Here is a 25333-nt window from a genome sequence, read left to right as displayed (position 1 = left end):
TTTGTTTTTGTTTTTTTCTTACCTAACCTAAATGGATCTCTAAGGACTTGAGAACCATTAGTTCAGTCTAAATTCCTTATTGTCATATTCAAGGCTTTATATTGAGGCTTTAGCCACCAGTTTTATCAGCACCATCTCACAATATTCTGTTATTACACCACATTCTAGTCTTAACACGAAGTATTCTTCATTGAAAAATTTATTGTCTCCTGAAAATATCCTTTGTGTTTTTATGATTTTCATTCCTGCTCTTCTCTTTTCCTAGAATGTTTTTCCGTTCCTTAGCCTAGTAAAGATCCATTCACACTTTGACGTCCAGATCAAACTTCATCAACCATAGCCCGTCTAGTATTTGCTTACTACAACACCAGTATTGTATCATACTTCTGTCCATGTTTATGTTTTCACTGGACTGTGATTCCTTATATTCTTCTTTGGATCTTCCATGTCTAGGAATGCATATGGATCATACTTTACATGTAATAATGTTGGTTGAGTGGATCATTGAAAGAATGAATGAAATAAATATGTTCAATCTAGAGGATTTTGCAGCAGATTTTATGAGCTGTGCAGAAGAAGAGAAAGATAGTGTCTGGAAAGGAAACTGATAGTTTATTAAAAGGCAGGAGAAGTTTCATACAATAGACTGATTAGAAAAATTCTTGACCCACAAACACTTAAAAGGCTTGCTAAATATAATAAACATCCTTTTAAATACCTTTAAAGTACTTTGAGATAGGGATTAATAAAACAAATTTGGGAAATTATTTTAAGAAATGAAAAGGAAATACTTCTCTCAGGCTTCTGCTGGATTGTTCTTGAAGTTATGATATGTGTGAAATCTGAGTTCTACCTCTTTAGTCCCTAACACACCTCGCTTTTCCCTTAGCTTTAAGCATGGTTGAATCAGCCCGAGAGGGGCATTAGTTGCTAAGAAGGGCTATCTGTGCCCTAATAAAGACTCATTAGTAAGTGGAAAATAGTTATAGGAGAGTACACTTAAGACCAGATTTTGCAAGATCTGGAATGTCAGACTGAGAAATTTAGAACTTTTTAAAGTTTTAGAACAAGAGTTGTCTTGTGAAAGTAGTGGTTTTGAGACTGTTACCCTGGTAATGCAATATAGGGTGAATGGAGATGAAAGGAGACAGGAAGAAGAATGGCAATGAGTGCATTGTTCTATTACAGAGTAGATTAGGGTGGGTACAGGGACTGGGGAGGAGGGTGACGTGTGACAGACGGATTGAGGAAGACTCAGCAGGAGTTGAAATAAGAAAAAAGATGACTCAGATTTGAGTCAGAGTGAATGGGATTTAGGAGAGTGAAAAGGGGTGAGCTAGCTTGTTGACAGAGGAGGAAGGGAGCTCAGTTTGTACTTGTTGTGTATGAGAACATTTAACTGGAATGTAACTCAGGCATCATGTGCTATGAGATACTTAGAATAAGAAATGATTAAGGTTTTTTGATATGCGTAGTAGGTTCTCAGTAACTATTGGGTTGGCTAAGAAGTACATATGGTTTTTTTCCATAAAAATAAAAAACACACTTTTCATTTTCACCACTAACTTGATTGATTTGGATATTTTGAGTATGTTGGCTATTTCCCCTGTGGTAGAACATCGATTGTTCTCAATTAATGCCTCTATTTGATCGTTGTCAACTTCAACTGGTCTACCTGACTGCGGAGCGTCATCCAGCAAGAAATCTCTAGCACAAACCTTTGCAAACCACTTTTGACACATTTGATCAGTCAGAGCACCTTTTCTATACACTGCATAAATTTTTTTTGCGTTTCAGTTGCATTTTTACCTTTCTTGAAATAATAAAGCATAATATACTGACAATGTTATGTTTTTTCTTGCATCTTCAATATTAAAATGGCTACACAAAAATTCACCAATTTTGATAAGTTTTTTTTTTTTAATGCACGCTGACATGACAGCTGTCACAATACTATCTAACGAAGTTGTTCTGAATGAAATTAAAGACAACCAAGCACTACTAGAGCCATCATATGGAAAAAAAACAAGTGAACTTTTTGGCCAACCCAATATTTGTTGATGATATCATACATCTGGAATGGTATATTTGGAGCTACATATTCTGTACAGAGCAAAGCAATTCAGAGACTAAATTTTCTATGTTCATCTGAGAGGGTGAAGAGAAAGTGGAGGGGAGAATTTAGAGGGTAAAAGGAAATTCATGTCACAGAGCCAAAGAATAATGATTTGACAGTAGTCACCTGGGACAAAGATACAGGCTGTCTTCTTTAGCATGGAAAGGGGTTGGTAGAGGATGCGTGGTTGCAGAATGTAAAGAGGGAATGGTAGGTGGTTAGGAAATAGAAACACTGGTACAGAGAATTTATAACATTTGTCAGTGGAATGAGAAAAATAGGTAACAGAAAAAAAGAGAAGTTAGTGTGAAGAGAAGTTTCCTTTGGAATTTGGGGAAGAGCCCTGCACTTCGTTTGAAAAGAGAGGTGAGGACTGGTATCGGATATTATTTAAGATATAGAAGATAGAGGTCTTTAGGAGTTGGAAAATAAGATCTTGAATTAAATGTCAGGGGCAGCCTTAGAGGCCTTTCCCAGGGACTAGAGAAGAAGAGCATTGGTGTAGAACAAGTGAACAGGTACCGGGAAGGGCAGATGAGGAGAGGAGACCGCTGTGCCTTTGTGTGGTGTATTCAGTGATAAAATATTAATAGAAACATGGACAAAAGAAGTGAAAAAAATGCTTTGTATCTTCAAAAAATATATATCTGAAGTGATCTTACTGTGCTGAGTTTATTTTGGTAGTGAAGTATAAAAATCCCTCAAGTTGTTGAAACCTAATTGGAAAGTAATTTACTTCAAGCTCTTTTTATTGGTGTAATTAATTGGGAGACTAAATTAGAACTGTATCTTATTTATATCTCTTAATTCTTACTGCAGGTTATATTATAAGTGTTGTGCTACTAACCTTGCCCAGGCAGTACCTGGTTCAGCTTTACCTATATTTTTTGACTGCCCTGCTCCTCTATGCTGGACATCAAATCTCCAGGTAAGAGTGTGTCCCCATTTTTGAAACGTATGACTGAAATTCCAATAAAATAATTTTCATGAACACTTTTAATAAGCTGAGGATTTGGTAGGTATCCAAAACAGTTTTTTTGATACTTGTTTTCTAAGTAAATATTAATATGCAAGTTTAATAGTTGGTGTTATGTCCCAATTTTTATCTCTTCTCTTAAAAACATATGAACTGGGCTATAAGCTCTTCTGTATGACCTGAGAAAAAAATTTCCAAAGACAGGTTATAGGAACACTTTAACAATTACAGACTTCATCACTTTCATTGTTTTAGGAAATCGGTTTATGATGCATGGGAAACCGCATAAGGTACAACTATGTATATAGTAGACGACTGATATAAATTACTTGATGAGGTTGATTGTGTAGGTCAGAACTTCGGCCTCTTTAGCAGTAGTGTCTCTTTGCCGAGGTCTGGTAAATTTCAGACTGGTCTGCCAGTGAATATGAGCATCTTACTTTTGGACCAGTGTGTTAAAATACAAGTGAACCAAAATGTAAATCTAATGGGGCAGAATAAATTTGGGGGATATAATTTCTTCAGTTTTGATCAAAGTATATAATCGTAGTAAAATACACTCCCAGGTCGAAGAAGAGTGACAGTTGCTTTGCATACATAACAAGATATAGTTGTCTATAGGTCTGAAACACAGATTTTGGCATAGGCTGGAAGTGTAATCTTAGAAGTAGCATTTTTATGTGACTAGAATTCAGTGGTTGACTTTAAAACCCCATTTAGCCCCTGATTATAAAAATATCTATAATACTGTTCACTGTAGGCAATTTTTGGAAATACAGAAAATTTAAAAGTAGTAATAATCACCTGAAATTGTATCACTCAGAGATAGACTGTTAAAAATTCTGGTATTTCCTTCCAGTTTTTTAATACCTCTCAGTTTTCACCACTTCATTGGATAGGAAAAAGTGAAAATAATTAATAGTCACCAGCTCTTGGCCCTTTTTGTTGAAGCAGGAAAGGACCTGCTTCATCCTCCTTAATATTTCATCTAGTTATTTCTCAAAGGCCCCGGAGTGTTTCCCAGAAACTCAGCCTTCTCACATTCCTCTCCTCTCTTCCTGTCCTCTGGAGGGTGGTGACTTACTCTTGTCTTGCCCAGGGTCTGTCCTCACATGTCCAAGTTGCAAAATCTGGAGCTGCCAGAGCAGCGCTGCATTTCTCGTAATCCTCACAGTGTTTCCAGTCACGCTGTGTTTTCCTCTCAAGTGTAGGTAATGGCTTTTCTAATCTGGAGCCACACGAGTATGTCCCTGCGCCTTGGGCTCCTTCGTGGGGACAGCTTGGGCCTTCTATAGCATCGTTCTCCGGAGGTCCACGGGCCAGCACTGACACAGACACCCTCTCAAGCTCAGCGCAGGCTCAGAGGGAGACACCTTCCTATCTTCTTCCTCATTTTTTAAAACAAAAACCGTGTCTGTAGAGTATACTACAGTAAGTCACCCTTACTGGGTGTTAGGGTATAAATGAGTGTCTGGGCAGCTAAGAGTGCCACATATTTTGGATAAATGGGTAGGTTCAAGTTCTCATTCATAACTGTATTGTCACTTACCAGAAAGATAAGTCTGTTTTCTTCACTTGTAAAATGGTGATAATATCTTAAGGGCTGTTGTAAAGGTTTAATAAGATAAAGCATATAAAGCTCTTAGCCCAATTTCTGACATGTAAGTGCTCTGTGAATTTTATCTGATATTCTTAGGTCTTGTTTTTATTACACAGATGTTTTATGAGCATTTTCCTATTCCATTAGTCTTTTATTTTTTAAAGATTGATTTTATTTATTTATTATTTATTTAGAGGGGAAGGGAGAGAGAGAGGAAGAGAAACATCCACTGAGCCACACTAGCCAGGGCTCATTAGTCTTTTTAAATAGCAGAATATTTCATGCTGTTGCTATATAATGATAGCTTTTTAGAGTTAATAGATATTTTTCCCTGGATGGTCTGACTCCGTGCATTGAGCTGCCGGCCTATGAACCAAAGGGTCGATTCCCAGTCAGGGCACATGCCTGAGTCGCGGACCAGGTCTCGAGCTGGGGGCGTGCGAGAGGCAACCTATTGATGTTTCTCTCTCTCTGTATCCTTCCCTTTCCCTCTCTAAAAATAAGTAAATAAAATCTTTAAAGTTAATAGGATTTTGCAGATTAATCAGAGAAATCTCAAAAGTTGAAGGTAGAGCTAAATATTAAACTTATTGCTTTGCTGGTTACTATAATGCTGGGTGAAAAAACAATGAACCTGCCCATTCCCTCATGGTTTTTCACTTTCCATGTGGTTTGTGGTATAGTGATGCCTGATAGCACGTAGCTTTATTTTTATCTACAGTACTACCATCCAGGCTTTTCAGGGAGGTCAGAATTCTGCTGTGTAACGATAAAGGGTCAGTGGTGAAGAAACGCCTTTTTCTGATCATTCTGCAATTTCAACGTTTTAGTTTTAGTTTATGTAGGAATTTTTTTCCTGATGCTTAAAGTTTGTTTTTATTATTAGGAATTCAGACTTATTTTAAACAATAAAAAGATTATAAGAGAATTTTACACTGTGCAAAAACATTTTCCGTCCTTTATTTCACTTCTGTCTTTATTATCTTTGAGATTTACAAATGAAAAAATTAAAGTGGGCAAACAGCTAGAAGGGAGACGGTCCCATACTTTTAACTTGAATTCAGGTTTTCTGATTCTTAGTTCAGTTCTCTTTGGGATGCAGCATGGTTAGTGGACAGAAAATTAGTTTTAGAATCATATTGGGTATGAAACAGTTTTCCTACTTAGTAAATAATGTTACCTTGACAGGTTGCTTCTTTGAAACTAAACTAAGACTGCCCATCTTAGGGAGTTAGTTTTGATATTAAGAAGTTTCAAGGTATGGCATATTTGAGAATTTCTCCTCTTAATGTAGTATAATTTACACTACATGGTGCTGTCTCACAAAAGGTTAGCAAAGAAAGATGTGTTATCTTGAATTCTTCATAACATGTCACATTTAATAAATATTGAGGCTTGAATGTGTCACATATATAAAACATTAAGGCTGAAATTTTTAGTTTTTTAAAAAGCAGGGGTTCAGAATTAATGTGGCAGTTTTATAACCAAATATCTTTTTAAAAAATAACAGCTTTATTGAGATATAATTCACATACCTATTTAAAGTATACAGTTCCATGTTTAGTACATTCACAGAATTGCAAACCATTACCACAGTCGATTTTAGAACTTTTTTTTTTAATCTTCATGTGAGGATATGTTTATTCATGTTAGAGAGAGAGAGAGGAAGAGAAAGAGAAAGAGAAAGAGAGACACCCTGTACCTGACAGTCATTCTCAATAACCCCTGGCCCTAGGCAACTGTTAAGTCTGTTTTCTGTCCCTGTGGATTGGCCTATTCTGGACATTACATATACATTGAGTTGTACAGTACAGTATGTGGGTTCTTTGCCTGGCTTTTTTTCACTTAGCATGTTTTCAAGGTTCGTTCTTGGTGTAGCATGTATCATTTTATTTTTCTGTCCAAATCATATTCTGTTTTATGAATATACCACATTTTACCAATTTATTCTTGATGGATATTTGACTATTATGAACAATGCTGTAAATATTTATGGTTTTAGATGGACATATATTTTTTCTTCAGCGTATACCTTTCGATGGAACTTCTAGGTCATATAATATTTATATTTAACCTTTTCAGGAACTGCTAGACTCTTTCTAAAGTGGCTGCGCTATTTTATATTTCTACCAGCAGCATATGAGGATATAAATTTTTCCATATCCTTGTCAACACTTGTTGATCTCTGTCTTTTTTTAGTATAGCCATCATAGTGAGTATAAATTGATATTTCATTGTGGTTTTCATTTGCATTTTCTTGATGGCTAATGAGGTTGAGCATCTTTTTGTGTGAATCTTCTTTGGAGAAATGTTTATTCAGATCCTTTTGTCCGTTACTTAATTGGGATGTTAAAAATTGAGTTGTAGGAATTTTTTACATATTTTAGAATAAGTCCCTTATTTGTTATATGATTTACAAATATTTCCCAGCATTACTCTAATCTAGTTATATTAAGGCAGAGTGTCATACAGTCCTGAGAAGAAGAGTCACAGTACTTGGATAACTTAAGTAATTAATTTGATGCTTCAAAAAACTGGCTATAGAAAAAGACATTTGCAAATATTAACTTCTTAAATTGAAAGTTTCATAAACTTTTGAAAAGTTTATATCCCTATTTTCCCTAAATACATGCACTTATATAATGAGGCTGATTATCCTTAAATGAATTTTTAAAAATACCTTTTTAGAGTATGTCTATAGAATTGATATAGTTCAGAAGAATTAAACTGAAAATCCATGAGCTCAGGGTGCTGTAGTATGAACATTTAATATTAATATTTTAATTGAACTCACTAGAATTATGCTTTTGGTTTTGAGTGATCTATAGAGTGTATTTTCCAGTACCAGTCTCATTTAAAATTGAGACTATCCAGAACTAAGGCAAAAAAAGAAAACTTCAATTGACCCAACCATTCTTAAACTCTAGTATTCTTAAATTTCTTGCTTTATTAGGTTTTTGAACCTAATGAACCTAATACTTTCAAAAAAATGAAAGTATACTTTTGTTTCATACTGGTCTTGGGTATATAAGTATGGTTTCAAATGTAAAACTTTCCCAGGAGTCATTTATGTGTAAAATACAGGTAATTAGCTCTACATTTTATGAAAGCTTAAATAATTCTAACCTATAGTTGAGGGTTTCTCTGGGGACTGTTAGCATTTTGGGCCAGGTCATTCTTTGCTGTAGGGGCAGTTCTGTGCATTATGGGATGTTAACAACACCCTGCTTCTCCTCACTGGACCGCAGAGCACCCCCTCTGCAGCAGCTGTGAAATAGAGTGTCCCTGGTTGTCAAATGTTGTCTCCTGGGAAACAGCATTTTCCTCAGTTGAGAACAGTTGCTATTAGGTTACAGAATTATTAAAATGATTTTTATCACTCTATACTTCTAATTTTGGCAGGAACAAAATTGACCCATTTTTTTTTTTCCATCTATGCTGGCACCCTGGTATAGATAACAACAGAGTTGGCATGAACCAGGCCCAGAATGCCAACCAGCTCCTGGCTGCTGTCCTCCCAGCAGTGGAACACTTGTCTAGGTACAGGGCAGCCTAGGCAGTGCTTACAGCTGGGGCCAGATCTGCCCGTCTCAGTGTTGATGTTTTCTTCTTTTGAATAGGTACTCAAATGGGTTGGTCGTGAAGTTTGTTTTTTTATATACAATGGCTCTTGTAGCGCTTAGCTGTCTTTAACTTCATTTGAAACAATTTTGTTAGATTGTATTGTGACAGCTGTCATATAAGTGTGAGTGTAAAAAAAAAAAACCTATTAAAATTGGTGAATTTTTGTGTCACTATTTTAATATTGAAGATGGAAGAAAATAAGCGACATTTTCGGCATATCATGCTTTATTATCTCAAGAAAGGTGAAAATGAAAATGAAACGCAAAAAAACTGCAGTGTAACGAGAAGGTGCTGTGACTGTTCACACGTGTCAGAAGCGCTTTGCTGGAGATTTCCTGCTGCACGAAGCTCCACAATCTCGTAGGCCAACTGAAGTTCATAGTGATAATCGAGACATTAATTGAGAACGATCAGTGTTCTACCATGGGGAAGATAGCTGACCTACTCAAAATACCCAAATCAGTCAAGTTTTTGGTGAAAATGGAAAGTGTGTCTTTTATTTCATGGAAAAAGCACATGAACTTTTTGGCCAACCCAATACTTAGCAGGAGGTAAGGAAGATGCTGAGGAGAGGAGCAGGGTGGCAGGTGGCAGAGACGACTTTAACTAATTAAACCATAGATAAAGGAACCATTCCACTGCTAGCACAGTGCTTAGGGCGAAGTAGGACCTCAGGTTCGGGTGTTTGAACACCTCAGTATCTGGGATCTTAAATTGAGCAATGCCTTTTGTTTGCACATACTGTAAAGGACAACTTGGAGGGCTCACCACTTTATCCTGTGTCATAGTAGATTTGGTTTCTTTGGATTTAACCTTGTATGAAAGTTCTAAGTAGCCAGAATGTACAAATTGTTCCTTGGTTGTTCAGTAACTCAGGTTGCTTAAGAGACTGTTCGTTGTAAGCTGATGAACTGTTAAGTGCCTAGGTGTTGTTATTTGTTTTTTATAACTTATGCTGCTCTTCAGAGCCAGGATTTTTCCAATTTCAAGCTTTCCTTAGGCCCTTTTCTTACACCTTCTAGTCCTTATACTCCCAAACAATTTCAGTCAAAGGAGAATAGGCTACTATAGGGACTAGGGGAGTAGATTTTCAAAGTATTTTAGTTCATTAATTAGTGTTCAGGGTTGACTGTCAGCATTGCAGGAAGTGCTGACAAAGTGAAAGAAGAGGTTTAAGCAGTGAAAGATTTTATTCGGTTGCAAGTATAAGGCAGGAAATCTTGCTTCTGACCAACTTAATGTATTTTACCATTTAAGTCTTCTAAGTCAAAAAATTGCAGTACTACTTTTGAATATCTCTTCTAATTCAGTCTTTAACTAGTTATAAAATTCTGTTAAAAATTAGAATTTCATGGCTCTTGTTTCAGGGTAATTTTTGACCTAAATGACTCATGGAATTTTGGATGATTCCTTCTCTCGATCCTTCTTATTCAGGCTTACTGTCTAGTTTCCTTTTTGTTGTGAATGACCCACAGTTGAGACTCAGTAACGGGGGTTTCTGTTATCAGCAAGAGATGCCGCACGACTTGGATACAGAGATCTTTGTTAATATCCATCCTTATGTGTGGTCTGAGATGTAGTGCTCAGGTCCTTCTTTCCGAAGGGACAGCTCCATAGTGGCTGCTTAGCAAGGCTAGTAGGTTTGCACTCACCAGGCCACTGCCCTGGCTCTGGAAGCCAGGCTCAGCTGCCCAAGAGAGCCTGCAGGTGTTCTGGGCCTGGCTGCCTTCCCTGAGGTGGGGCTTATCAGTGAGTCAGTCATGGGAGGCGAGGGGCTATATTGAGAGACTGGAGTTTAGTAGAGGGGAGAGGGTCTAAGGTGCCTAGGGAAGATGTTAATTTCATTGGTGGGATGATTGATCCAGTGACTTAAGTTTTTTGAACTGGTTTAAAGGACAGTAATGGGGGAGGTTATAGCATTGAGGGAGAGGTACTCCCAGGGTCCTAGAGGAGGGCAGCTGGTGGGAGGAAACTGCTTAACATAGGGGTATTGGCATTATGGCCTGTAGACTGATTATTCTTCTGGAGTGCAGACCTTCCCTAGGGTCCTGTAATCTCAACAAGTCACAAAGTAATGAACATCTGGAGAGAGAAAAAGAACTAAAAAAATCATACGAAGGATTAGAAAGTTAAGAGGAGGCATTAAAAAACTAATATAGGGAAAGATAAAAGAAAATAGTTAAATTAAAACCACTTATAATAACCCTATAATGAGAAGTAAAATAAGTGATATTTAAAAGACAAAAAAGGCAGAAAGAACTAGCTAAATGAAAAAAATATAGGCGTGAAGATAATAAAAGATAGAATTTTTAAATAGAGCTATGAACTTATAAAATCTTTAAAAACTTTAATTGTTAGGATGAGTATTGATTGTATTTCCCTTCCTGGCGTATGGGCTTCTTGCTAACAGGAATCGTGCCTTGTCTGTTGCAGTATTCCCAGAGCCTTGCAGTTTGCTGACAACATACTGCGTGCAGTAAATTCTTTTTGAGTTAAAAAACGGGTAGAGGATGTTATTTTTATTTGGAAGCTTTGTCTTGTAAAATTAGAATATGACAGAAGCAAACAAGGGAAAGAAAACATGACAGGAAACTAACTCTGCAATCCCCTCCTTCAGTCTGAACCTCCAAAAAACCTCCGCTGCCTTGCGGCATACCTCTTCAGGGGAAAGGCTAAGGGAGTAAACCCCGACAGAAAATCCGGAGCCGGAGTCCCTAAGGCGGTTTGACGTTGTAGTCAACACCGGCAACTCCTGCGGCGCACCTGAAGCCAAGCTGTATTGACTCCGTCTTTCCCTTGGACCCTTCAGCTGCGAAGAGAGGGTGGGTCTGCTGCATGGGCAACAGCAGACCCTCCATATCACCCTGCCCAGGCTCTGTAGCTTCAGCTTCACTGGAGAGGACACTCCAGCGTCATCGCAAGATGTCGATTCAACACGAGAGGAGACAGATACCATGTCACTCCCGAGTCGAACTGCACAGCCATTCTCGGCAGTACAGATAGACTCTTAAGAAGCTACACCATCGTCTCTCGAGACGGACGGCTGCCGACGAGTCTGAACCTCCTTATGAAAGAGCCCAAGGGGTCTGGGGCCCTTGGGGGTGCCTTGTGACTTTTCTTCTTGGGATAGTGATCTTGTTGGACCTCCCACCCTCTTTTATTTTTAATTAAGGTGAAAGTCACATGACATGAAATTAACCTCCTAGCTGGGTAGCTCAGTTGGCCAGAGCATCAAACCCAATAGGCCAAGGTTGCGGGTTTGATCCACAGTCAGCACACGTACAATAATAAACCAATGAAGGCATAGTAAGTGGAACAACAAATTGATGTCTCTCTCAAAAAAATAAAAATAAAAAATAAAAAATTAACCTCTTCAAGTGAACAATTTAGTGGCATACAGTACATTCATAGTGTGTCGTAGCCATAACCATTACCTAATTCCAAAATATTTTTATCACCCCTAAAATGAAACCCTGTACCTTTAAGTGGTCATTTCCATTTCCCCTGTCCCCAGCCCTGGCAAGCACTAATCCGCTTTCTGTCTTTATGGATTTTCCCTGGCCTCTTTTTAAATTGGATCGTTTGGAGAGGGATATGCTATGCCCAAAAGGAAATTATTTGGCTTTATAGGCCTACATAGTACTGGAACTCAGAGTTAGATCTCTTTTAAATATAAATTTATTTTTTAATTGCATCTTCAAAGACTTCATAAATCTTAAGTGGCATTTATATGTACATTTTATTTTAAACTTCATACTTCTCTTAAGTCTTTAGCATTCTATCCTAAAACTATTAAATTAAATAATTACATTGATGGTTACCTATAGTAATCTAGTGATTAGATATTTATATGTAATTTACACATGTAGCATTTGTGTCTCTCTACATTAAAATAGGGTTTCCAACATGACTTTCTGGACTGGGCAATTCTTTGTTTTGGGGACTTTGTTGTCCTGTGTACTGTCGAACATTTTAGCAGCATCTTGGCCAAGGTGCCGGTAGCACCTCCAATCCCCTTCCAAGTTATGACAGTTAGAAGTGTCTCCAGACATTGCAGAGTGTTCCTTCAGTGGCAAAATCACCCTTGGCTAACAACCACTGCATTAAAATCATTTCTCTTGAGAACTTGGCTTTCTCTTTCAATAGAAAGAGACTATTAATACATTATTTGTTAGAAATAGTTATCATAGAGTGATAGAGGAGAATTGCTAAATCACCCATGAAGCTTAGTTAGTTACTGATTTTTATAATTGTTCTCCAAACTGATCCTATTCTTAAAATTTTCTATTTGAGTTTTAAATTTTGATTTTTAGCAGTACTCTCCTTGCTGATTATGTAAGGGTCATTTCTTGTTTGGCTGTGGTATGCTAAAGGAATTCTTGATTGCCTAATAGGAAGTAATTTCATGGAAAAAGTAAATACAGCCATATGAGTTTGTTCAGAAATACTTGCAACAGACTGTTTTGAAATATAGTGACAAAAGCATTCATCAACTAAAGAAAAGAGAGAGAATTCTTTTAAACAAATTTCCCCACTCTGGTGCCTCAAGAACTTAAACATCCATCTTCTGGTGTTACCACTGAACTTACTGATAATAAATTAAATTATTCCTTTGGCACTTTCCTCATATGCCATAAAAGTTGTTTTTTTCAGAGCGTAAAGGCTCTTCGGCTACTAAAATTTTGTTGTTTCTCAGTAATCACAGGTTAAATGAATTAAACTCAAAAAGGAATATTTTATTTAAGATTCGTTTCAAAATAAGTTTATAGCCTACTTAAACTCCCTATAGAATTTAGGGCTTTTTAGTGGGCATAAAATATTTAATAAAGTCATGTGGAAAAAAGAAATCTCACACAGTGGAGCTTCAGCTGTCTTCTCTGCATAGTAAAACCCAGTTTTTGTGAATTCTGGTTCCATGTTTGGAGGGAGATGAAGACCATCCCTCTACAATTTGTTATACCTAAATGTTTGCTTAGTATAGATGTGGAGACAGGTGCAAGAATTCTTGCGTTAGCTGCTTATCTCCCTCTTCTGTGCTTGGAATATATCTAATGTATTTTCATCATTTTACTTATTTAGGGACTATGTTAGAAGTGAGCTGGAGTCTGCCTATGAAGGACCGATGTATTTAGAACCTCTCTCCATGAATCGATTTACCACAGCCTTAATAGGTGAGTACTGTAAGTGTAGGTAGGAACCAACCAGTTTTACTATATTATAAAAGTGGTGCATAATTACTACAAAAAAATTTGGAAAACTCAATGACTTTCAAAGTGCAGCCATGGTTAAATGTTCCATTTTCTTAGTCTTTTTTTTTTTTTTTCACGCACCAGTGTTTATGTGTTTATAATCATACACTGCCTACAGTTGCATGTGCTTTTTAATGGTATTTTATATTTAGGAAGATTAACTTTTTAATAAAGCTAATTATGGCTCTAAGATTAAAATAAAATATGCAGTGTCTTAAAGTTATTTTATTACTGCTGAAAGCCATCACCTATGGTCAAAAATAAGTTGCCAGAAATATCAAGAACTTGAGAGTGATTGAAATATTCAGGTAGCAGAAAGTAAAAATAGGAGTGTTGGCTAAGACCCCAAAACAACATAGATACAGTGTAAAGTGAGGTGCCAGACCCCCTCCCATGTCAGAGGTGCAAAAAAGGAAGTGAGAGAAAGTCTGTTTGTGACCCTGAACCCTACCCATGCAGAAGGTGTTAAAAGGTGCAATGTTGGAGGTTGAGGGAGGATTTCTTTAAATAGACTGTTTTCTCTGAAGTACCTCCCCAGACCAGCCCATCTAGAATTCGGTGGTGGATGGTTTAGAGTCACATGTCTTGTGTGGCTGGGAGCCGGTGTTGGGGGTGGCGGTGTACAGTGTACTGGTGTCTGAGCAAGCCTGCAAAATCTAAAGCTCACCATCCAAAACTAGCCGCATGTGACTGCTGAGCACTTAAAATGTGACCACATTCAGATACACCATAATTGTAAAATACACATCCAGTTTCTAAGACTTTGTATGAAAAGGATGCAAAATACTTATTAATTTTTATATAGATTCGAATGTATGATATTCGGGATATGTTACGTTAAATAAAATAAGTTGTTAATTAATATCCTTTTTTTTTTTTTTTTTTTTTTTACTTTTAAAAATGAGGGACCAGAAAATGTACATACATGCCCCGTGTTAGAATTCCAATCTGATACAAAGGCCTACAGTGGCGTGACTGGCTGTTGAGCTTTCTGACTGGAGTGGGAGTGACTTGAGGGGTTCTCTGCATCTTCTCATCTGTTTAGGCTGAGGATGTCAGTTTCTTGTGGACTAGATGAAGGTCCCAAGAATCTATGGAATGTCCTTCGGTCCTTCCAGGAGGGACCTTTAGAAGGATGACAGGACCCCCAAAAGGATTGAACTTCCAGATTCCCAGGAGCCAGAGGAGGATACATAACAAGCACCAGGGGTAGTGCAGATAAGATCCACAGTGATGGGAGCAATTTCAGAAGAACCCATTCAATTGCCCAGGAGAAAGATCAGTTTTAAATTTCTTCAATTCCAGGGAGCACCAACACCATATTGTTGTCCGAGTACACTTGAGTAAGAATTTCCCACTTCCCACCCTCTCCTCCTTCCCTGCCTGTTTCAGTCCTGAGTAAGTAGGAAGAGAGAAGATGGTGCTGGCAAAGAAAGAGGGAGAAGCCTGCCGTACCTGCTCCACTCTCTCATGCTGGGTTTCTATCTACAGTCTCATAGGAGGCCTGGGCCAGAGAGGGGAAGAGCCTCAACTTTAAATCGGTTTCAAACTCTTGGTTATTATTAAATTGAGACTGTAACTTAGGTTAGGTTAGAAAAGTTATAGGATTTACTGATCTTCAGAATGGATTTTAAAAGGCAGGAGACAAAGGTAATGTTGTGTTATGAGTATATCCTGTGAGTTGGTATATTCAGTAGTAACATTCAAGCGTAAGAATATTTGCTAGGTAAGAAAGCTTGGAAAGTATTCAAAGCTTGGAAAGTATACAGTTTTCTTAAATTGTTCCTTTCAGTGACTATAATATTCTGGATACTCAACTAAGATTCAATTAATTAGACATAAAACAAACTCCATACACTATTAATAAGTAGCATGTTTTCTTCCAATTTTTATTTTAAAGTAACTTTCTACCCATTTACTTCCATTTCACTAATGAGCTTATAATGAAAAACCAATTTGAATATGCCATTATTTCTCTGGGTTGCAGATTTCTTGGAGATATTTCTGGTTTCTGAAATCCAAAGAGTACATTGAGATTTTGATTTATTCAGAATTGCCAGTTGGACTAGGCACATTGCAATAAACAACTTCCTGTTCTTTTGGCGCTACAAGAGAGATATCCACAAACAATATGACTCCTTCCTTATTTCACCTAAATAGGAGTCATCTTCTCTTAGAATCGCAGCGCATGAGTCACAGGCCTCTGTGAAAGATCAGTGAAGCCTGTAAATCCAGGACTGAGCACAGAGTATGCTGGCCTAAGTTTATGGGCATGTTCTGAGCTCAGAGGAAGTTCACATCATGCTGAACAAGGAAATTAGAAGTCATAGCTCTGAGCACAGTGAAAGTAAGCTTTGCCAGAAAGAAAGTTCCTAGTCATTCTTAGTATTAAAGCATTTCCTTAAAAGTCAGGGAATACTAGAATTTTGTGATGAAACGCAGCTCTCTCCTGTACCGTCCATCTCCACTCTGAGGTGCTGTTCTCTTGCCTCTTTCTGGAAATCCTGTTAATTGGATAAGATTTCTTCTACATTGAGCCCCTAACTTTCTTATTCTATTTTCCTTTTCCTTTTCTTTTTCTTCTCCCCTCTCTTTTTGTTTTATTTTCTGAAATTTCACATCTTATCTTCCAACACTTTTGTTGTATTTTTTTGTTACATATATTTGATATCAAAGACCTTGTTTTCATTGAATATTTATTTCTATCATGACAGTCTCTTTATTTCTTAAATATATTATTTATCTCTTTCAAGTTTTCTTTTGTTGCGTGCAGTTTCTTCATTTCCTCTGAGATCTTTTTCCCTGTTTTGGTCTTTTGTCATTCATGGGACAGCAATATTTCTCAAACATGGATTGGAATCACTTGGTTTTTTAAAAGGAATTATGAACACTGATTCTTAGTCCCTGTCTGAGGCTGATTAAGCTGTATATTTTACTTAAATACTTCAGAGGCCTTGACTGATCATTTGTATTAAAGTGCATTATTAAGTTGGTGATTGGAATTTCTTTAGGGCTCACCAACTGGTGTGAACACAGTTGGCATTCAAGTGGGACTGGCTACTTGAAGTGTATTTGTAGGTCTTCTCACTTAGACTTGGCCATTTCTCCTAAAGGGGAATCTTCCTGGTCTCTATGGGAAGCCTGTGTCAGTGACTAGAACTGGGTGGCAACAAACATGGTAGCAGTGTCTGGAGATCTAGAGAGATCTCATCTTTGGGGTGCAGGCTTTTATTGTAACCCCCTCTTTTCATTTGGGAACCTCACATGCCCTGGGCTGTGCATGGAGTCCAGAAGTCTGTTCTATCCTCTCCAGACAATAAACTTCAATCTTCCTCCAGGCGGGCAAAGAGTGGGCCTAGCTGAAACCAGGAGTTGCCTCGTGAGTCTGTTTTTCCTCCTATAAAATGCTGGCCTGTCTCACTCAGTGGCCTCTCCTCGGTTTTCCATTGTCGTGGGTTTTCCTTTTTTTATGCCTTCATGAATGTTTTTCACATTATATGATTATCAAATCTTTAAAGGCTAAAATTAATACTTTGTGGGAGAAAATACCACATGTGTTATAACAGGTAGGTTAATAAATGTTTGGCTTTGTGTCAAAATGGTTGCCATTTTTGTATTCTTCTACCAATAAAATATATGGCTAGAACACAAACAAAAATCCCAAAATATTGTTTTGGTTTTCATTGGCAAGAAGGAAGAGAATTTGACTAAAGATTTTTTTAGTGGGGGAGGATGTCTGGGACTCCTAGATACCTTTTTTTAAGAAAACTACTTTTTTTATTTTTGATGTTTTATGTTTGTGCTATTACAGATGTCCCATTTCCCCCCCTTAGCCTCCCTCCAGTCAGCTTGCCCTCGTTTCCATAGCCAGTCCCCGCAGCGTTGTCCATGCCCATGGGTCCTTCATGTCTGTTCTTGGGCTAATCCCTTCCCCTTCTTCCATCCGTCCCCACCTCCCCTCTCCCCTCTTACCGCTGTCAGTCTATTCCATGAGTCCATGCCTGTGGTTCTGTTTTGCTCATTAGTTTATTTTGTTCATTAGATTCCTCTTATAGGTAAGATCTTAACGGTATTTGTCTTTCACCGACTGGCTTATTTCACTTAACATAATAGTCTTCAGTTCCATCCATGCTGTTAATTACAGTTGACATACAATGTTATATTAGTTTCAGGTGTACAACCTAGTGGTTAGACATTTATATACCTTATGATGTGGTCGTCCTGATAAATCTAGTACTCATCTGACACCATGCTGATTCTTAAGGTAACATGTTCAAGAATTTCCAAGATATTCTGAAAGGAACAATTGAAGGAGACTTGTCTAGTCAGTGAAATGGAACAGTACAGTATTGTCATCAGAGGAGATCATTGCAAAAAAGTAGATTTTAACACACACAAATATACAAAAAATTTTGAAGTGGAATTTCAAATTAATGAAAAGAGAATTAGATGATTCTAATAGATAGTTTTGAAGCAACTGACTAAACATCTGGGAAAAACTTAGATCTTTACTTTTATTCTAAAATAAATTTTAAATTATTTTTAAATTAAAGACTACTAAAAATATGAGTGATTAATTGTACACTTGTACAGGGTGGAGCAAAAGTAGGTTTACAGTTGTGAGTACAAGTAAACCTACTTTTATTTAGTTCTGAATACTCCTGAGTAAGAAGAGCTTAACTATGGCACCAAAAGTGGAAATCATTAAGGAAAAGATTATTAGGTTTGACTATTTATAATAAAAACATACTAATAAAAACAAAAAGTTATTAAAATATTCTGGCAAATGACACATTGACAAAATATAATCATAGCAAAGTAGATTATCTTGATCAAACAATAGAAAGCTACATATTCGAGTACAAGAGTGGGCAAAGGGTGTGAATAAGCATTTCACCAATTAATTGCAAATTTTTAATATACTTATTGGTAATGTCAGTGTTACTGGTAATCAACAAAGTAGAAATTTTAAAAAGCTTAAGAGAGGACTTCTGGTCAAGATGGTGGCATAGGTAAACACAGCTTGCTTCCATGCACAACCACATCAGAATTACAGCTAAAATATAGAACAACAATCACTCAGAACCATCAGAAATCTAGTTGAATGGAAGTCTGACAACTGTGGAATTAAAGAAACTGGTAGGAGGGGCGTAGATGCAGAATGGGCTGTTCCCACATTCACATGTCATGGATAAAAATTTGGGAGGGTATCTTGGGAGTGAGGAGTCACAGCCCCACACCTGGTCCTTCAGCCCAGGGTTCCAGTGCCAGGAAGATAAGTCTCCATCACATCTGGCTGCAAAAACTAGTGGGGATTGAGTCAGTGGAAGAAACTTCTGGAGCCCCAAGCAGTTCTCCTTCAAGAACCTGCACACAGACTTACTCAGACTCACTCCCTCTGAGCTCCAGCACCGGGGCAGCAGCTTGAAAGGCACCAGTGGCCTACAGGGAGAAACTAAAGTGTCTGGCATCAAGGCGAGAGCTGGGGGACAGTTTTGCCTCAGACAAGAAGGCAGGCAGAGGCCATTGTTCCTTTCTGAGCCCTCCCCCCGTAGAATCACAGTGCCGTATATGAGACTCCATAAACCTGGCTAACACTGTACACCGCCCTGGAGATCCCGTGAGACTCCTTCCCACTGAACTTATCAAACTTATGGGCCCACTCAAACTGTTAACCCTGACTTTTCCATCTGAATGGCCGGTCTTGGCTCATGGTTCATAACTTCCTAAATTCCATGGATGTGAACAGTGGTGTGGGGATGGCCTGAGGGAGTGGGGGTGCTGGGTGGAAGGGGGCAAAGGGGGAAAAATTGGGACAACTGTAATAACAAAATCAACGAAAATAATTTTAAAAATCTTAGAGAATATTCCTTGCCCTTTCCTTCCTTAAATTATTTTCACTCTTGGGAAGTCCATGGGAAAATGGGCACCCTGTATCCTGGGTGTTTTGTTTCTGTATGGCAGTCTGATAGTATTTGTTAAAAGCCTTAAAAATATTTCTTATGATTCAATAATTCCACTTTTAGGAATTGAATCTAAGAAAATACTAGGAAATGTATTTCAAGTATGTCATAAATGTGCAAGCTTATTCATAACAAAGCTTTTTATAATTACAAAATATTTAAAACATTCAAATGCTAGTATTATGTCATATACGTTCATTGTAACATACCATACAACTAAAAAAAGTATATTTATTAGTATGAAGAGATATGCATAGTATGTATTAAATGAAAGGAGCTTATAAAATATTGTGTATGCTATACAGTACTTTTTTAATATAAAACATGTATATTCATGAGCATAAAATTTGAAAAGTAGCATAATATGGATAACTAACTTCTTTTGAGCACATACTAGGTTTCAAATACAATGCTAGGGCTTTACACATAGTACTTCATTTAATGGACCCAAGATACTAGCAGTGCTACCTTTGGGTGATAGAATTGTAAGAAATTGAGAGGTTTTTTTCTTTGTATTTCTCTACATTTCCTAACTTTTCTGTAATGGTTATGCATAATCCTGTTTGAGAATTCACTGCTTAAACTTTTCACCTTTGACTTTAATTATTGACTCATTTGAGAAGGCTTATATGGTCCTGTAAAAGCAATTAAAGATCAAAAACTTCAGAATAAATCTTATCACAGCATGAGCTTGTACAAGAAACCGTATCACTTGGATTTTATGTTTTCCCTTATAGATCAAAGAGTTAAATATTGAGCACCTTTGAAAAAGGAGGTGTATGTACAATAGTGGTAATTGAATTATAACATTAAATTAGACATTTTAAAAGCTTGCTTCTTGTTATACTTGCCATCTGGAATGTGATGGAGACCAGTGGATATTTGTGCTGCTTTTGCCCCCCTAAATCCTTGGGAATTGCTGCTCAAAATTCATAGAACATGTGAATATGTAATTATGGTCAGATGAAGTTAAAATTTGATCTAAGAGATCTTAATTAGAAAAGCTGTGTCATCATCCTTATCAATAGTGATTTTTGTTTTTACCTTGCAGATACCAAACCTCAAAATTAAATGCCTTCTCCTCCCCCTTGTAGGTCAGCTGGTGGTGTGTACTTTATGCTCCTGTGTCATGAAAACGAAGCAGATATGGCTCTTTTCTGCTCACATGCTTCCTCTGCTAGCACGACTCTGCCTTGTTCCTCTGGAGACAATTGTTATCATCAACAAATTTGCTATGATTTTTACTGGATTGGAAGTTCTTTATTTTCTTGGGTCTAATCTTTTAGTACCTTATAACCTTGCTAAATCTGCATACAGAGAATTGGTTCAGGTAAGACTGACAGCCACACACAGGTAGATTCTACATAAGTATTATGTCTATGGAAGATTAGTGCACTTTATTTCACAGTCCTGGTCATGGTAACATTCTGTTTGATGGCTTCAGGATAGCAACTATTTTCAACCCAGTTAGGAACGTCTGAGATGCTCAGGAAGTTCTATTGAGAGGCAGTAAAAGGAAGTGACTTCTTTGGGTTTCTACTCTGGTGCTGCTGTATACTAGTTTGTGACCTGGGGAGAGACAGTTAACCTTCCTTTATCTATAAAATGCAGCTGCTAATAGAAGTTTTACTCAATTCATAGTGTTGCTGTGAGTTTCAAATGAGTTCAGTGCCAGGCAGATGATATTTGATATGTATTAATTGTTGTAATAAAGACAAAAATAATACAGAATTAAATCAAATCTTGTTTTTTCCTCCCCTGATTATAGCCCTACTATACCTGCAGTTTTTTCCCCAATGTTTGCCTAATCTGTTTAAACCGAGAGGTTAAATAGTTCTAGGCTGTAATATGATGGATTCTGTTTAGGCATAGTACTTGAACTGACTTGCCAATAGAATATGCTTCTGCTTTCTGCTTTTTTCAGACTTTGCTCTAAAATATTATTCCCGGACACAAACAAAATATATTCAGGAGATAAATATTTCTATTTAATTGAATCGAGAAGTTGCAGTGTACTGTAAGAGACTCTGGGTCCCTCGGAGTGGACGCAGAAACTACTCAGACACTCTCCATCTGAGGAAGGAAGGGAGGGGGTTTTCTCTGAGGAAAATTGCCCTAGTTTCTTTATTAGCCAGAGTTTTTATCTACTTTCCTCACGCAGAAATACACAAGGAAAACATGCAGCCCTTCCCCAAATGGTAGGGAGTGAAAGGGAAATGCAGATCAGCACAGGGTTGAAACATCCAGGTGGTTTACACAAGGTCAAAAACATTTCCTCTTACTTAATCATTCTGTTCTTCACATTCTACTGACAAGGATTTGAGGCTATACAGAGAAAAACAGAGCAGGTTCCCTTTTCCTTAAAAGCCACTTTATATTTCTTTTCTATCTTTAAAATCCCCCGGAGGGTGGGATTCAGAGCAAGCACGAAAGATAAGAAACCTGCTGGTTAAGTCCCAGGTTCCCATTTTTGGGTGGGTTTCCACACAGCGGTCCTCAAAGTCTTTCACACCACGCCTGCCTGTCTTCCACAGTGTACTATATGAGATAGAGCTTAAAACTGATCTAGTTATAAAAAGAGTGTTGAAATAGGCATTCTTTCTACCTCTTGACTGTGTGTATGACCTTACGGTCCAAGAAGCTCTCAGGTTGTCCAAACATACTAAGTGAAGCAGGTGGTTGTTGTCATGGCCCAGGGGCAGACTTCCCAGAAAATGTGTCTGAGCTCTTGGCCTTAACCTAACTCTTCCTTCTTTTTCTTCATCTTACACAATATTACTGATTCTTGGTCTTCCAAAGAAGTTATTTTCAATCTCTGTGAGGAGTGCTTCAAGGAGGAAGGGTTGTAGTTGTATTTAGAGAGAGAATGACAAATTTGTGTATTATTTTCTTTGAATTCAATCTCATTGAGCTATCCTAGTTCGAAAAAACAGTAGATATTGAGTAACTATTAATGGTATACTTTTTATTTAATCCACCATTTTTCAATGTCATGTTTACCCTCCTGGTTGCCATAAGATTCATGCATCACTTGATGTTGCCATTGAAAACACATTATAGATTATGAAGTTTGTGACCTAGAAAGAATTTTATAGGTGAGAAATGAAAACTGTCAGGTATTTTAGTCGTTTGTTCCTTGAATGGAAAGGAGAAAAAGTACTCTCTACCTCTCCGTGATCAGTTTGTTGTTAATAATTTACAGCTACTTGAGCAATTTTCCTTTTTTCCCCTCCAATATTTTCTAGTTGAGTGAAGAGAAGTTAATCTTGACTAGATTTTCAGGGGGGAAAAATTGATTTATATTTTTTCATGAAAAAATTTAAATTTAAAATAACCAGCAAGTTACTGTATTTTAACTTAATACTTAAAAGATCTTTACCAACCTAGAGAGATACTAATTAGAAACCAGAACAACTTGCATGTCTATGTATTTTAATTTAAGGTCTTTATAGTTGATTGAAACATTACTTTGAGAGTTCCAGCAAGACCAGCTGACTGCTTGGGTTAGAGTGTAGCCTGCCTGGGAGAACCCTGTTGTGTTACCATGGTCAGGTCCCTGGTTTAGTGACTCCGGAAACTTGGTCATGTTTATGCTTGTAGGCTAACTCAGATTATGAGAATCAATTGCATGAGAGATTGTTTTATCAACTAGAAAGCTAATTTATTGACTTAAAATAGATGTACTTTTTTTAGGTGTACCTTGGTTCCTGGTGTTAATGCACTTGGCAAACCAAATTGAGAAATGTTGCTTGATAAATACACAGTAGGAGCAAAGGGAAAAACTTGCTAATTATTGGGGGGTGGGGGTGAAATTTGCTAATTATCTTTTCTTTACAATACAGTAAACTTCTCCAATGATTATTCTGTCTTCCATCAAACTATTTTATCATCTGTGACATTCCTGAATGAACCCTGAAAATGTCTTTCTTTTACATTTCATTTTTCCTAGTCCCTCAAGCACTATTGCATCATTCATGCTGGTCCTGATTATTTTAATTAGATATGAGTGAGTTTACCAAGCCTGGTATTGCCTTAGATGGGTGTGGGTCAAGTGTTAATAATAATGAAAAGTCAGTAAATCTTTTAGAACATGCTATTTGCTAATAACAATGTGTATAGAGCTAACTTGAAAAGAATTTATCTGAAACAATCTTGCATTAAAATCAATCCAATTTTTTTCTTAAGTACTTTAGAATAAACTCTTGTGTTTAAGAGTGTTTATTGACATCATTCAAGATGTTTTCCTGTCTTATTTTCTTATTCAGGTAGTGGAGGTGTATGGCCTCCTGGCCTTGGGGATGTCCCTGTGGAATCAGTTGGTGGTCCCTGTACTTTTCATGGTTTTCTGGCTCGTCTTATTTGCTCTTCAGATTTATTCCTATTTCAGTACTCGAGATCAGCCTGCATCACGTGAGAGGCTTCTTTTCCTTTTCTTGACAAGGTAATTAAAGAGTGTATGATACTGCACACAATTGTAGGAAGGGAAAACTGAACTAGGAATAGTAAGTTTTGCAAATTAACCTTTATCAGTCATATTGTACTTCATATTTAATGAAGATAGGATTTTCATTCACTGCTGCCTAGGTCTGGTGACAGAGGGAGGTGTTTATAATATAATAATGGTGGTGTCTTTGGCTGTAGAATGGACCAAAGTGCAGCCAGTGATTTGTAAAAAGGTACGGAGCAAGTTGTAAAAATAATTTTTTCAATTTCAAGTTAAATGATTGGGTCAATAAAAGAAAATTGTTACTAAAAATAACTATCATTTATTGAGAATTTAATATGTGTCAGCTACACTACTGAACGCTTTTCCTCACACTTCATCTTTTCTGCAATCCTGAGAGATAGGTGCCTTTGTTATCACTACCATTTTATAGCTGAGGAAACTGTACCAGGTCGCCCAGGTGACCCTGAGTTCAAACCCTATGCCTTACCTCTGCACTTTCATTGTGCACTGTTATTCTTAATGTTTTACTTCGTAATATTGAGATAGAGTTCAATTATTGGTGAAAGGAATATATTATAGTACTTTACTGTTTAACCCAAAGGAATTTTAAGACTTGGTTTTTAAGGTTTAGTATGAAAAAAGTGTCTTAAGTCATTAGAGGCTTTTCCCACTTCACTGTCTTTGATGTGAGCTTATCAGTTTTCACTCAGTCTGAATCTCAAGCCCTCAGAATCTAGCACAGGGAACACATCTTGGTTCTCTGGCTCATTGTCACTTTCAAAGGCAAGAATAAAACTGTCCTCCTGGAAAGTAAATACATGTGGGTAAAAGTCTTGAGTTTTAGTTAATAGAACCACTGTTTCAACCATCCAAAATGATGGAATACTGTGTACTAAGTGGTACAGCGAATGAGAAGTTTAAGACGAATTTACGGTCCTTAAGGAACATGTTATTTGTTAAGATGAAAAATACTGCACAAAGTTAAATACTAATAAAAATGTCATGGGGCAATACCTATCTTAACAAAAAAATAGAATAAACTTACTGTTACTGAGTCAGATTTTGTACTTTCTGAAAGTAACAATTGATAAAGTACCTTCTGTACACATGCAATAAATTGGTATCAAACACATTTTAATGCCCTATTATTTACGAAGTTTTACTGCTGTTTACTTTTATGTAAATATTATGGAGGTTTCATGCAGAGTTTAAAAATAATGTATAAAGTAACTGAATTTAAAGAGAAAGAGATAAAATCCAGTGGTTAGAATAATAACCTAAGTGTGGTCCTGGAGTTGGCTGTGTTTTAATCCAGACTGTTATGCATTGTGAAGCCCAGCTGAGTGAAATATAGCACC

General features: G+C 37.1%; 1 protein-coding gene across 2 annotated transcripts in view; it reads left to right on the top strand.

Annotated features, from left to right (window-relative positions):
• The window catches only part of RNF145 (ring finger protein 145), a 48941-nt gene that overhangs the window by 8625 nt on the left and 14983 nt on the right, over positions 1 to 25333 (top strand). For both annotated transcript variants that reach the window (XM_090288508.1, XM_090288507.1), the window contains exons 3-6: positions 2936 to 3044; positions 13396 to 13487; positions 20623 to 20858; positions 23794 to 23969. In XM_090288508.1, coding sequence (XP_090144634.1) covers positions 2936 to 3044; positions 13396 to 13487; positions 20623 to 20858; positions 23794 to 23969 — 613 coding nt within the window. The remainder of the gene's footprint in view (positions 1 to 2935; positions 3045 to 13395; positions 13488 to 20622; positions 20859 to 23793; positions 23970 to 25333) is intronic.

This window comes from Furipterus horrens, unplaced genomic scaffold, assembly GCF_987537825.1.
Source record: "Furipterus horrens unplaced genomic scaffold, mFurHor1.1.pri manual_scaffold_10, whole genome shotgun sequence".
Classification (NCBI taxonomy): domain Eukaryota; kingdom Metazoa; phylum Chordata; class Mammalia; order Chiroptera; family Furipteridae; genus Furipterus; species Furipterus horrens.
This window is presented reverse-complemented; position numbering and strand designations above follow the sequence as displayed.